Source organism: Solea solea, chromosome 5, assembly GCF_958295425.1.
Source record: "Solea solea chromosome 5, fSolSol10.1, whole genome shotgun sequence".
In the NCBI taxonomy this organism is placed as follows: Eukaryota; Metazoa; Chordata; class Actinopteri; order Pleuronectiformes; family Soleidae; genus Solea; species Solea solea.
The window spans coordinates 15224093-15239271 of NC_081138.1; the positions used below are offsets into that span (position 1 = coordinate 15224093).

Here is a 15179-nt window from a genome sequence, read left to right on the forward strand (position 1 = left end):
CTGTGAATAATAATAATAATAATAATAATAATAATAATACATAGCATTGCACTTTGTCAATAACAATTGGTGTTATTGTTTGAAATAAAAATCTTTATCAGCTCCTATTTTTCTATAAAACACACACTGTACACAAACCTGTGCAAACAAACAGCCGGCATCAGTGTGATGAGCTGATGTAGCAGAAGTTGTAATACCGGGCTCTAAGCATGTCATTTGACTGTGTGTGGTGGCCGAGGTGTGTCTGCAGCCACAGCGCCGCGTTAAGATGGTGTGGTCTGATCATAGTGTTTAAATCATTACTCATAGGGTCAATTACCCAGACCAGTGATTACTTTTAATGCCTCTGCTGCACCCTGGCCAGTTGGGATGGTCTCCAAGTTCACAAATTACTGCTGAAACCAAGAGATCCATTAGCTGAGGATTGTGGTTCACAAACATCTGCAGGACTAATGCACTTGTTGTGGACTTGCCCCATAGGTGGGGTTTTGGTTACACATGCTCTGGTGTACATCGGTTCATGGGATTTACAGTATCTCTTGTAGTTTTACTGGTTATAGATTTGTGCAAGATGTATTACTGATTTGGGGTGGTGATATCCCTGACGTTTATTCACACATTACAAATGACAGTTTGCCAACCACCAGCAGATGTCATAGTCATTGATCGTTGTATCTTAAGTTATATATTTAAACACAAAACACCTTGTGCCTTAGCTTTAGTATTGTAGTTAATGTATATTTTCTGATTTTGATGTTCTTTTTGATATTTTATACACATAATACCATGTGTGTTGTGGCTAAGGGAATCAGAATTTCAATCCTCTTTATGTACTGTACATATCGCAGAATTGACTATAAAGACTTTTGAATCTTGAACTTAGAATCTTCAGTTGTGTAGCTCAACATCATGAGGCATTTTGGCTCTTTTATCATGAGAAACTATTGCTTAGGCAGGCCCGATACAGGTCAGTCTTTCCTGAAGTGTATGGGTTCATGACAAAAAATTACAATTTAGTAAAAATATCAAAGGAAATAGGTCAGTGAAATGCAAAATTAGGGTACTGATGCATTTAAATATTTAAAGTAAGTTTTTTTTTTTTAATCTGTCTCTAAGGTGTGGCAAAGCATGTAGGTGATGCGCTCAAAGAGCACTGTTCCACATCATCAAAGAAAATTTGCACTATCGGGATCGCACCCTGGGGAGTAATTGAAAACCGGAACGATCTGATTGGCAGAGATGTAAGACTTTTTTCAGTACCAGTTTGTTTCATTTGTAAATGTACTTTCTTTGGGTACAAAAGTCAGAATGTTGTTGTTGTTGTTTTTTACCATACAGTTAACATTTTCTGATTTGCACACCACAGATTATTGCTCCGTATCAGACACTGCTGAACCCTCTCAGCAAACTAAATGTTCTCAACAATCTGCATTCCCATTTCCTCCTGGTGGACAATGGGACGGTGGGCAAGTACGGAGCTGAGGTCAAACTGCGGAGGGACCTGGAGAAGCACATCAACCTTCAAAGAATACATGCACGTAAGAAAAACGGCAAAAAGTACTTCTTATTTCTCATGCAATGTTGTGTGTTGGTTTGATATCTGAGAAACGACAGCTAATAATGCAATCTTGTGCAAATGTAGGTAGGGATCTTTGATACCTAAGGATCTGAAAAAAAAATTGTAACACTTTAAATTATGGACTATGAAATACCATTACGATATATAAAAATATTTTAAAAGTAAATATTTAGTTCCACACTGTGCTGTTTATTGAAGTCCCAAATCTGTGTCCTACAGTGTATCCTATCCACGCTTGAAGACTACCCCCTTTTAACTAGAGAAACCAAACTTTAACACTTTGAATGTTATAATTTACGTACATCATTTAAAAGTAACTGGGATAATTGCAACTTAGTTGTAGTGAACAACTGTTATTTACAAGTGAACACAGTATCACCCACAGACTGAAATGTAACTTTTCTGTTCTTTCACTTTCAGTTTCTTGTCAGACATCATTAACTAGAGAATGAATCATTTATTTTTGAATTAATATGGGTGAATATCTGAATACCTTTTGTAAATAAAACCCTATATGTGCAGCAAATTAACACACATTTCCAACACACGACATAATCAAATCCAAATTCGAAATCTGTAAAGTAATTTACTCTATTCAATAGTTTTTTTTTAATTGTCAAACAGTAGCAGTATGCATGAATACACCATATGAACATGTACTGTGGCACACCCTTCATTTGTCTTTGCCTGGTGGAAACTAAATGATAATGGTGAGCTAGGCATTATCATCACAGCCTTTAACAAACTGTCACTTGGGTGGAGCTGCACTAAGTAAATGCTTTTAAAGCTGAAGGGGAGTTATGTCACTTTGCTCACTCAAGCATTGTTTTTTTTCTTGTAGGTATCGGTCAGGGTGTTCCCGTTGTGGCCCTGATCTTAGAGGGGGGTCCCAATGTGATCCTGACTGTGCTCGAGTACCTTCAGGAGAGCCCCCCTGTCCCTGTGGTGGTGTGCGAGGGCACCGGGCGTGCTGCTGACATACTGGCCTATGTCCACAAGCAGACTGAGGAGGGAGGGTAAGACAAAAACACACAAATGCAGAGAACAGGGGTCGGCTGGGTAACTCATTATATCTCAACATCTATAATGCTATAATGAGAGATGATGATTATGACATTACACTGTACAGCTGATCTGGTAGTCTGATAATAATCATGTGTCTTAACTGTTAAATGAGTCACTATCATTTGACAAAGAGAGCTTAGGTTGACCCACCAGTTCATGGCACAATGTCATATCGCTAAGATAACTTCATGTAGGTCTCAACTCGGTTGCAATCGCTCCATGGAGCAGTTTGTTTACAGTGTGTACACAATTTATGAGTAGTATCCAGCTGCATTTACCCACAAACCGGTATGACCAACAGTGCCACTGCCAGAAACAACTTTGGTAAACAGAGTTCGGGCTACACTTTGAAAAGAGTCTAGGCTTTTAAATGGGCTATATAACCAAGCAGCTTACCTGAGGTTTCTTTGGAATACAAACTGTCCAGTAAATAGGTCATTATATGCCTCCAGAAAAACGTCTTCTCTAGTTGCTAGTTCATATGCTGAACACTTGTATATCACCATCCAGAGGTATATTTCCTACAAAATTCATAAATCATAAAATCATAAAACTGTTTGTAGCGTTGAGAGCATGTCATGTCTCGACTGCAGTGTGAAAACAAATCAAACTAAGGTAAAGTGTAATATTGTAACATATTACTCCCTGAATCAGAACGAATACGGGTATGATTATTTGCAACTTATCTTAAATATTTACCCATTTTCTAGCAATTGAAATAAATGAATCTTTTGAGCTCCATGTTTCTTTACCTAATATTTTGATTTCCACCTTACTTTCCATGTGCAAAACTAATTTAGGGCTGTAATAATCTCACTCTCAATCAACCAACCTAATGTAATCTGTAGTGAGACTCATTTTATTGCAGCGTAACTGAAATTATTCCCTGCTATATTTTTTTGTAGTGGTCTTCCTGATGGAGTGGAGACTGACATCATCGCAACCATCAAGAAAACCTTCAACTTCAGCCACAGTGATGCCATCCACCTGTTTCAAACTCTGATGGAGTGCATGAAGAGCAAAGAACTGGTAAATCCTCATTCACGCTGTTTTAGGTTGCAGTCACCTTTGTCAAGTTGAACCCATTCTTGGAGCGTTTGTTTTGCCACTTATGTTCAAACTACATTACATTACATGTCCATCTTCCATGTTTGGAAGGTCTCAATCTCTTGAGGATCCTCTGCAGGTAAGCTTAGCACATCCCTAGAGCTGCTGTTCTTTGCCAGTGGGCAGGACATGAGTGCAACAGGACCCTCCTGTCCATGGCTTAGAAACAACTGTGAGGCTACTGCTTAGCAACTCTCCATAGTGGCAATGCTTCCTGGGCTAAATGTGCTAGTTTACCTGCAGAGAAGAAGAGGGGACCTCTTAGACTCAAATGATGGAGGCCATTCATCTGCATAAGTTCTATGACTGACTGGGGCAGATGAACATGAAACTGAAAATGTGGTTCTCGCAAGTGAATGGACGGACTATCCACCGAACCAAATAGAGGAAGTGAGGATACCTTGCCTGCTCATACTGGGCAGCTTCCTGTGAAAAACCAATTAGGTTTGAACACCAAAGTAAAAACAGAAACCCCAGGACTGCATGTATTTGGTGTTTGGCGAACAAGCCGGCTGAAGCGAATGGATTTCCTTTTTCAGTCCTGGCCAATCAATGAGTCAGGTTTTCTTCTTCCTCATGCTTTTTTTCTTCCTGGTTGGTGCTTGTTTTTGGGCAATACCACCCCCAAACGAGAAGCTGTTTTAACAACGTGACGTCCAGGTGGTTTGGCCAACTTACAAAAGTGCAGTGTGAAAATGAACCAAACTGAATGAAGGTGTGAAATTCTTTCCTCGGACTATCCTGGTGTGATTGCACACTTAATCTCTGTCGTTTTTCAATTATTTTAATTGTGTTTCAATGCCAGTGAATGCAACATCATCAACTTGCAATTTATCTCATTTCAAAAATAAACTTCCTGAAAGTTAGACGTAGATGCTTCAGGATAAATGGGCAAAATGGGCAAAAAAGGCAGCCAAATTAATCAATTGATCTGCCTGCCACTAATTACATTTCTGTCACATCTCTCTCATCAGTTGATGCTTCACTGTTAGTTTTCTTTAATAAATAAATCACAAACTCGTCAACAATTTGTGTTATCTTTTTTCTTGGCAAACAGATCACCGTGTTTCACATCAGCTCCGAGGAGCACCAGGACATTGATGTAGCCATTCTGAGGGCTTTACTCCAAGGTTAGTGAATGATTTTTCCCTTCCCCTTCTTGCTCTCGTGTACAGTTGATTCAGGCTTTTCACAAGCTGAGATTGTTGATCTGGGGATAAATGTTTCAAGGCTGTAGTGTTTTCATTCTGATATAGATATGCTTTGAAAACAGAGTTACCCTTCTGTGCTCCCCTTTCTTTCTTTTCCTGGGGAGCTCATGTTGCTCATCTTCACAGGGCCTCATTATTCCAAGATTGTCAGTTACTGAGCTGGATGCCTCTCGGTCTTATTCCCTCTTATTTTAGTTAGTCACTGACCTGGGCAATTTTAATGCTTCCACTTTGCTGTATGGGGTCTGTTTTAGCTTGAATGCATTTTGAAAAGAAAAGTGTATTAAACTGACATTTCAAGTATGGAACACATTTTTCACCTGAAACTTGGTGTGACAAATTGTCCGCAGAGCTGGTTTGTCATCCACATTCCAATCAATTTAAACAAAGCCTGGGAATTTGTGAGTGACAGCAGCTGATAAATAATCTGGAGAAACGGGTTTAGACATTCAAAAGACAAACTGCTGGACTATGACTGAAATGCCCACCCATTCAAATGGTTGTTGGCCAAGAGCACATTCATCTTAGTGAAACAGTAACTCAACATTAAAAGGACCCTGGGGTACAAAGGCTCTCAGACCTTTTAAATAAGGTGTGGACTGCTTAGAGACTTTTCCATTTTCTACAATGGTAGAATTAATTGAGTATATGGGATATTAAATGGGAGGTTTGGAGGATCATTGAAAATTATATCATAAAAGCATCTTTTTCAAGTGTGGATTTTTAAACGGACCAAAAAAACATTTAGTAAAATTACTCCTTCAAACTGAAATACTCATTTGGCATCCATACAATTGATGATGATTTTTGAGAAAGATAATAAGGATAATAAAGCTGTATATTGCAGAGATTTACTTTGGGATACTTTGTAGACTAATATTGTTGTTCTTGTAACTCCCTCACATTCTGCTAGCTGGCTAACAAGATCTATGGCTTAATTAATTTTGGTATGGCTTTAATTATACTCAAATTTAAGATTTGTTTTTTGTGTGTTTACATCTGTGTATTTTAGGCACAGACGCATCTGCCTTTGATCAGCTAGTGCTCTGTCTGGCCTGGGACCGTGTAGACATCGCCAAGAATCATGTGTTTGTGTACGGACAGCAGCTCCTGGTACGTCTGCGTGTTTGTGTGTATACACAGTGGTGGCGCGCATGTGTTTGCATGAATGTGTCATCTGGACTCTGTCAGACTGCTGTGAAGTGCTTGTCTTGACTCTAATATGAACCCAATGGCTGTTGCCTTCATGAGCTGCCGTCATTGCTTGTGTTCATTTTTAAACTTTGTTTTAGGTCTTCACCCTTATTGTTTGATTAATAAGTTACAATAAAAATATGCTTTATAGAGTCATGTTTATCTCTGAATAGGTGAGCTCACTGGAGCAAGCCATGCTGGATGCGCTCATCATGGACAGGGTGGATTTTGTCAAGTTGCTCATTGAAAACGGTGTAAGCATGCACCGTTTCTTGACAATCAATCGACTGGAGGAACTTTACAACACGGTAATATTATAAAACATTGGACCATTAAAATATGAATATACATTACATCACATAAAGCGTTTTTTGTTTCTCTCTTTTCAGAAACAACCCCCCTACAACCCAACCCTTCTCCACCTGGTTAGAGATGTTAAACAGGTATTTGGCTCAATTCTTGTATAGTTTTTGTATTTATATTACTGTGCGTGCGTGCGTGCGTGTGTGTATTAGGGATGCAACGGATCAAAAAACTCGCGGATCAGAGTCACGGATCGGATCGTTCCGCGGATCAGCAAAAAAAGTCTGGCACAATATTTTCGCTGAAGTGGGTGCGCGACGGCGCACCGTCGTAACGTGGCTCAAGCACTTTCAGCATGTGTTTAAAGCCCTCGTTTTGCACTAGTGAATATGGCCTCATGTCTGCACCTATAAACACACTGATAGCGTTTGTGATGGCTTTAGCCCGGTCTGATTTGTAACAAGGGGCTGCTTAAATGCTGCGATGATAAGCGGTTGTTGAGCAGCCTTCGTTTTCACTCCTGTCAGTGAAACACCGGGGTGATGTCGCTTCAAATGCGTGTCCATGCTTGATGTGTTTCCACTGTCATGTGGCTTTCTTGTGCCACAGTGCCGACACACCGTCACGGTTTTATCCACTAACCTCTTTCCTTCGTCATTATATTTGACAGGGAAGTCAAAATGCTCCCATACAGGGGATTTAAATGACGCAGGGCGTTCAAGCTCCTCCGTTCCTCCGCTTGCCATGACCACGCTGTGTGTGCGCACAACTTTTTTTTCATAAATCAATCCGCGGATCACGTGTGTGCTATTATTGCGCTAAGATATTGATCCGAACGGATCACGGATCAATGATGATCCGTTGCACCACTAATATATATATAATATATATATATATATATATATATATATATATATATGTATATGTATATGTATATATATATGTATATATGTATGTATATGTATATGTATATATATATGTATATATGTATGTATATGTATATGTGTGTATATATGTATATGTGTGTATATGTATGTATATATATATATATATATATATATATATATATATATACATATATATGTGTATGTATGTGTATATATATATATACATATAGGACTTTTATATCTTTTATATATATATGTCTTTTATATTTCATCCTTTTTTTTTTCTCTCTGTTCCCCGTTACAGAGTCATCTTCCTCCAAATTACAAAATCACTTTAATTGATGTGGGCCTGGTTATTGAGTTCCTGATGGGCGGGACTTACAGGTGCAACTACACAAGGAAACGCTTCCGGATCATTTACAACAATCTCCATGGAAACAGTAGAGTGAGTTTTAAGTGCTTCAGAATCTTGATAATGATATTTTATATTGCTGTGTTATTAACTTCATTCAATGGGGTGATTTATACAGTGTACTAAAATAAAAGCAGCTGTCTGTCAATAAGTCTGATGATATGTTCATGTTCATGTCCTAAAACAGAGATCAGGACGCCACCCAGCAGGTCCTGGTTCTCATTTGCGGAAAAATCATGAGTCTTTCAGCATGCAGGCTGACAAGAAGGAGAAGACGAGGCACAACCACTTCATCAAAACTGCACAGCCATACAAACCTAAAGTAAAGCCCTGCCTATCTGCTTGTCTGTACCAGCTGTCTTACCGGTTGCTATTAAAAGAGGAAAATAATATCTGTTTATATCTATCCTTTCACTGTTTCTTTCTTCTCCTCACAGCTTGAGTCTTCCATAGAGCAGAACAAAAAGAGGAGCAAAGAAGAGATAGTGGACATAGATGACCCAGAGACACGGCGGTTTCCTTACCCTTTCAATGAACTCTTGGTATGGGCTGTGCTGTTGAAGAGGCAGAAAATGTCGCTGTTCTTCTGGCAGCATGGTGAGGAGAGCATGGCAAAGGCCCTGGTGGCCTGCAAACTCTGTCGATCTATGGGCTACGAGGCCAAGAAGAGCGATGTAGTGGACGACACATCAGAGGAGCTCAAGGAGTATTCAAAGTAAGTATCTTTGATACATGTTAGATGGCTATAAAACTTTATTTTCTTTCAGAAAATGAATGTAGAAGCCTTGTTGCATGTGCTGTCATTATTCAGTGAGTTTGGAACGTTGGCTGTGGACCTGCTGGAGCAATCATTCAGGCAGGATGAGACCATGGCCATGAAGTTGTTAACCTATGAGCTGAAGAACTGGAGCAATTCCACCTGTTTGAAGTTGGCTGTCTCCTCCCACTTGCGGCCATTTGTGGCTCATACGTGTACTCAGATGCTGCTTTCAGACATGTGGATGGGACGGCTGAACATGCGCAAGAACTCCTGGTACAAGGTTCATGTTCCATTCAGATTTTATTTTTTATCTTTTTTGATTGGTCACCTGCTTAGAGTCTGGTGTCTGATCTCGCTCTACAAACTTGATCAACACAAACCAATAGTTACACACATTGCCTGGCGATGTCAATGCTTAACAGAAAATGGAATGCAAACAAGCTATTTTAGTCCAACCAGTAGCAGAATTTTATAAAAGCCAAAAGAAAGTGGCTAAATTAGGACAGTGTGCTAACTGTGTGCTTTTATCGTGGTAGGTGTAATGTGGGTTTGTGCCATTAAAGTTGCATTTTTAGCAATTCAGAGGATGATCTTGACAAATATAGCAGCATCCACCCACATACGTCTGTGTGTTTGGCTGTAGGTGATTCTGAGTATCTTGGTGCCTCCTGCCGTCCTACTGTTGGAGTACAAATCCAAGGCTGAAATGGCTCACATCCCGCAGAGTCAGGATGACCACCAAATGACCATGGAAGACAGCGAACACAACTTTCAGAACATACCTGAAGATATCCAAATGGTCAGATTTTCTCTTTCTACTGTTTTCGCTTTCTTTATCTCCCCTTTTGAAATCTCAAAAATATGCTGTCACCCTATCTGTGGCCTAATAAATCTTTAAAAAGTGTAAATGCATCAAATAAGCGTCTTTGTTTATACATGGCTGTAAATGTTCTGCATATCCTTTGTGAAAATAAATAAATAAATCCATATTGCAATCTGCTATTGTCTAATATGGGCCTTTTGATCCTTTCTGCAGGATGTGTTTAAGGAGTCCAGATCCCATGACAACGAGGAGGTAAAAAATGAAATAGAGACGCACGTTCGCTCCAGGAAGTTGCCTTTAACCAGGAAGATCTATGCCTTCTACCATGCTCCTATTGTCAAGTTCTGGTCCAGCACGGTATGAATATTACAGAAGTGAAAACTCATCTATACACTCGACTGCCTTGCATTCTGTCTATCTATTCTTGTGTTGAATCTGCAGAAATACTTTAAAAGGCAAGATGTTGTTACTCGAGTACAGAATGCAGATACATGTCCTTAAACATTTATTTGAAGGTGAAAAGATGTCTGCCTTGGAGCTTACTGTTTCCCACAGGCATGGCCCACAAAACTGGATCTTCTGAAACCATTGCAAGTGGTCAATCTAGCCCTTTTATCTTAATTACCTTGTAAATTTCCATAAAATGTTTTGATATGAACCTAATCTCGCTGAATCTGACCCTATCCAGACTGTGGCTCTCAATGAGTACCATTAGCTGGAGAGAGATCAAGGTGTGACTTAATCAGATGGCTGTATACAATATACAAACATCCGAAACACACTCTCTTAGTATATTAGCAGTGTATGGCTCACACACTGTACATAATGCTTTCACAGCACTGCCAACACTTGGTGATCATTCATTATTTCTCAATTTACAGCATGCATTTCATTATGATGCCACAGTTGATTGTAAGATAATGTTGTTCTGGTTTGTGGGTGAAACCAGGATTTTCCCAACTGAATTGAGTGGCTTGGCCTATGTTTATTTATATATACAGGCCTGAGGCTGGTTCTCAGGGGCCTGGGAGCCATCACTGAGGGTTCGTATTTGCTGTTCTGGTCAGGGCTGTTTTTTCTGGCCATTCTAAACCAAGAGGTGCTGATAACATCACTGAAACTGCAAGTCTGTGTAATATTGCCTGTGTCTGAGCTTATCTACATCTGCTGTACCTGCTTCTCTCTCAATTTCAACGTGTTGGCCATCAGACAGAAGAGTTAATGGCTGATTTTCCAACAAATTCACCTGTTGCATTTCAAGGTTCAGCAATTTTTTAAAGGTTGACTTATCCAACCTAACCTGCCTATATGCTCAATAAGCTTTCCCACAGTCAAGGAGCGTTATGTTCCCTTGGTTTACATGTTACATGTACTATTTTCCTTACAGGAAATTATAAATTATTATTATTATTATAATTATAAAAAACTAAAATTTTCATTTGAACCAAGCTGCTTTATAGATCTGTAAGCAGTTATAGTTAGAACTTCCAATTCCTAGTGGAGCTAATGTTGAAGTTAAGGATGCACCCACGAGTGCAGTTTGGAAAGCCAAAACCTGATTTGACTTGCCATTCCATTTCAATTGTGTGGTGTTGTCTTATGTAGCTATTTACATAATATGCATCAGCTACCTAAATAGCATAACATCATACCAGTGTGATGTTGTAGCTCGCCAATAAATTCCATGAAGAAGAAAAACACAATACATTAGTCAAAGGGCAACAATAGAGAACATCCAGGCTTCCTTGTTCTGTCTTTTTGGCATTAGGCTCTGTTTGAGAGAAGGCTGCAGGGTGCATGAAAAAATAATTCCCCACGGTGCATACAAGTGATTATTCTCTTATCAACAAATCAACAAATCAACAAGCTGCAATGTGTCTAGGTTCACCCTGTATGAGCCAAACCACTGTGCTTGGTTTACAAACGGAAGGTGCCAATAACCATTAAGATCACCTTTTTTGGTATCCTTTTACACGTTTTACAGTGTGCATAGAAGCGTATTGTACCATACTGGACCTCTTTTTATAAATGGAGCTTTAGAGCTACGTTACTTGATTTTCCGTCCAACAGGGGAAATGATTGAAGTCAGTAGAACAAGACTGACTGTGGCATTCATTACTAGTGTTGTACAAGCAAAAGAGGCCCAAAGGTATGTGGTGGTGATTCTGTATAGTTTCATCACTTTGAGCAATTCATTTTGCTTTACATACAGCCAATTTATGTTTTTTAATTTCTATAAAAGAGTGATATGTGGTTACATGTGTAACATATGCCCACCTACTACCCTTTTGAGCTCTGTTTTTATTCTTGGTTATGTGTTTCCCACTCTCAGCTCTTCTACCTTGCCTTCTTGATGTTGTATTCTTATGTGGTTCTCGTGAAAATGCCCAACTGGCCTTCTCCTCAAGAGTGGGTGGTCATCCTCTACATCTTCACCTCTGCCATTGAGAAAATCCGAGAGGTATGTTATCCAGAGATTTTGTATTTAATAGGAATCATAATTGCTAGACTCTTTGATTTTACAAAGTGGTGAGGATAATCCATTCACCACTCCTCACCACAGAGGCAGTGGGCATCAGCAGTAACATTTAATACCAGTTTCCTTTTTTGTCCTGTCCTATAAGCTAACCTCTGTTTGACCTCCTTCTCTTTTTTTTCCCAGATGTTCATGTCTGAAGCAGGCAAAATTAGCCAGAAGATAAAAGTCTGGTTCAGTGACTATTTTAATGTGTCTGACTTTGTGGCCATCATGATGTTCTTTATCGGCTTTGGTCTGAGATTGGCTGGAGGCCAAGCCTTTGTGCCTGGTAGAACAGTTTACTGTCTCAATATCGTCTTCTGGTATGTGCGCCTCCTGGATATCCTAGCTGTCAACCAGCAAGCTGGGCCGTATGTCATGATGATCGCCAAGATGGTGAGTGCTTTATTATTTGAATTACCATAATATTTAAATAACCTTATTATACATAATAGTGAGGTTAATGTTGTCTGTATTTGAATAAGACAAGAACAGCTTTCAAGAAATATTTAGGATCATGTTTTTAAGTATCATTGCAAATCTCTTATGCTACTTCAGGGTGTGACACTATGGTTGTTTCCCTCCATTTGTGATAAAGCTTGTAGTCCAAACATACTGTGAGTTTTTGCGGCACTTCTTGCATTTATAAAGTTGTTCGTGTTTTTTTTTTTTTTTTAATTTAAACATTCATAACACTCGTGCATCATAAGTCATCTGCATCGCTGTAACCAGGTATTATGACATACTATATATTGTCCCATGAAGCTCCATCACTTGACATTTTGTGAGAGAAAACGCAGTTTAGACTAACGTAACTACCACTGGGGTTAACAAATAATTCTAACAACTAAAACAGAAATGTTAAAGGATGCAGTGATTTTATAGGTGGCCATATTTGGGAATATCTTCTGGCTTGACCTTAACCCTGTTATGTTATTTTGTGGCTCTTTATGCTATGCTAAGCTAAGCTGACATACAAACAAAATCTATTTTTCCAAAAATATTGCAACCCCAAAGCTCCTCCTTGAAGTGAAACTAGATTAAATTCGAACCTACCACAGATCCCTCATAGCTGTTGTGAAGTAACCATCAGCACAGGATTTCAATATAGGGAATAAAACTTCACTTTGAAATGGTGAACACCAGATCAAATGGAGGAAATGTTTAATTAATTGTTGAATTATTCAACAAGTTGTTGTTGTTTTTCTTATAATGATTTGATGTTTAAAATTCTTTTAAGCAAGCTACATTTCATAGGGCTTAGGGTCTCCAGAATAGACAGAATAGCACTAATAGCGCTCTGGTTTATACTTTATAACCCACTCATAAGTAATCACAACACCATCTGTCTTGTTTCATTCAGTCTGTGTGACATGTGTTGCAGGTGGCCAACATGTTTTATATTGTGGTAATAATGGCTATAGTCCTGCTGAGCTATGGTGTACCCAGGAAAGCTATTCTGTACCCAGAGGAGGAGCCCAGTTGGACACTGGCCAAGGATGTGGTCTTCCAACCGTATTGGATGATGTATGGGGAAGTGTATGCCTATGAAATCGATGGTAAGGACGATGTGGATGGTAGGGCAGATTATGAGGGTAAGAACAGTTTTATTCAAAGCCTCTTACCACGGCATGATAGCTGATTGCCACTCAAAACAAGCACTTGAAATCAAACCCACGATGGCCTAATCATTGTTCCCCCCCTCACAGCCCATTTCATTCAACATGGTTCACAGACAGAGGCAGCCAACACAGGTGTCTTTGGATGCAGGGCTTTTTGCTTCACCACAGCTCACACCCCAGTCTCGACTCAGCTATAACGGGTCTATAAAAGGCAAAAATCAAGCTTGGGTGGAACAAATCACTCGGCTGTTCTCCTTAACCTGAGTTGGCATCCTGACGTATCACACCATTTCATTTTTTCACGTGGTCTATCACTGTGTTTATTAGTAGGTTTTATCAGGGTAGTAGTAAAACAAATGCCAGATTTAGATTTATTTGGTTTAGTTTTTTTGTCCCTTATTTAAGTAGGTGCCAATAAGCAGCAAATGTCTTGCATCCTCTCTTCACAGTGTGTGCCAATAACAGTGATACCAGTGTGAAGCCACTGTGTCAGGCAGGAGTATGGCTGACTCCTCTCCTACAAGCAGTCTACCTCTTTGTACAGTATATACTAATGGTCAACCTCCTCATCGCCTTCTTCAAGTAAGTGCACATTTCAGTGTTGATAATCCAGCTGTCCTCACGGAAAAATGTGGGTATTCATGAGTGCCATTACTATACTCTGTCCTCCAGCAATGTGTATATTCAAGTGAAGTCCATTTCTAACCTGGTGTGGAAGTACCAACGCTACCACTTCATAATGGCCTACCATGAGAAGCCTGTCCTCCCACCACCCTTCATCCTCCTGTGCCATATCTACTCTCTCTTCTGCATGTGTGGAAAGAGAAAGAAGGAGCATACCTACGGACCAAGTACGTCCACCGTACTGTCGCTCTCTGCGACATGTCAGGCCGTAGCCACAGTGAACGCATGTGCAACAGCAACTGCTAAATATGCCTCTGTATTTGACTAAATGCCAGAGTGCTTTAGAAAGAAGCAGTTCTTCTCCCAATGCTACACATATTTGGTAATAAAAGCCTTGTTAATTTAAAAAATGGTTACTTCAGAATTGCTAGAGACAGTGTTGCTTTTCTAACATATTTAAACAGATGCAGACATTTAAACGGTCTGTTTTGCTCTGTGCTGCTTGTATTAAAAGTGGATGACTGTATTAAGCATGGCTGTTTTTACATGGCTCATCACTTGGTGGCTACTTTAATTTGTTAATGTGTGCTGAAATGAAAAGTAATATATTTATTCTGCAATGAATCCAGTGTGGCCCCAGCCTCAGAAACAGAATATTTTTTGTGTGCCAAGTAGTCATTATCATACAATTAATTGATTTTTGGTATTATGGTAACAAACACATTAACCAGAATGTATGATTAATGAAGGTTCATTTTCAATAAAGATTAAAATGAAAGCAGATTTAAGAAAAGCAAATGGAAGTTTGTGCATGATGTACTGTATGTACTAGCTGACAAAGATAACTCTAAAAGTGTACTCTATAGTATATTCTTTTAATCTCCTATATATTCTTTAGAGCTGTTTCTAACTGAGGAAGACCAGAAGAAGCTTCACGATTTTGAGGAGCAGTGTGTGGAGACGTACTTTCATGAAAAAGATGATCAATTTCACACTGGGAGTGAGGAGCGCATACGTCTTACCTCAGAAAGGTGAGACTATAAAAGTAAATAAATAAAGAGAAAATTAATAATT

At 39.3% G+C, this 15179-nt stretch overlaps 1 protein-coding gene across 3 annotated transcripts in view; it reads left to right on the forward strand.

Moving 5' to 3' along the window:
* The window catches only part of trpm7 (transient receptor potential cation channel, subfamily M, member 7), a 37889-nt gene that overhangs the window by 10682 nt on the left and 12028 nt on the right, over positions 1 to 15179 (forward strand). For all 3 annotated transcript variants that reach the window (XM_058628803.1, XM_058628804.1, XM_058628805.1), the window contains exons 6-25: positions 1117 to 1241; positions 1367 to 1538; positions 2421 to 2595; positions 3550 to 3673; positions 4809 to 4881; positions 5975 to 6075; positions 6330 to 6464; positions 6546 to 6599; positions 7651 to 7791; positions 7946 to 8080; positions 8196 to 8473; positions 8570 to 8798; positions 9162 to 9317; positions 9555 to 9698; positions 11674 to 11802; positions 12004 to 12255; positions 13244 to 13418; positions 13931 to 14063; positions 14154 to 14332; positions 15004 to 15136. In XM_058628803.1, the coding sequence (XP_058484786.1) occupies positions 1117 to 1241; positions 1367 to 1538; positions 2421 to 2595; positions 3550 to 3673; positions 4809 to 4881; positions 5975 to 6075; positions 6330 to 6464; positions 6546 to 6599; positions 7651 to 7791; positions 7946 to 8080; positions 8196 to 8473; positions 8570 to 8798; positions 9162 to 9317; positions 9555 to 9698; positions 11674 to 11802; positions 12004 to 12255; positions 13244 to 13418; positions 13931 to 14063; positions 14154 to 14332; positions 15004 to 15136 (3043 nt within the window). The remainder of the gene's footprint in view (positions 1 to 1116; positions 1242 to 1366; positions 1539 to 2420; positions 2596 to 3549; positions 3674 to 4808; positions 4882 to 5974; positions 6076 to 6329; positions 6465 to 6545; positions 6600 to 7650; positions 7792 to 7945; positions 8081 to 8195; positions 8474 to 8569; positions 8799 to 9161; positions 9318 to 9554; positions 9699 to 11673; positions 11803 to 12003; positions 12256 to 13243; positions 13419 to 13930; positions 14064 to 14153; positions 14333 to 15003; positions 15137 to 15179) is intronic.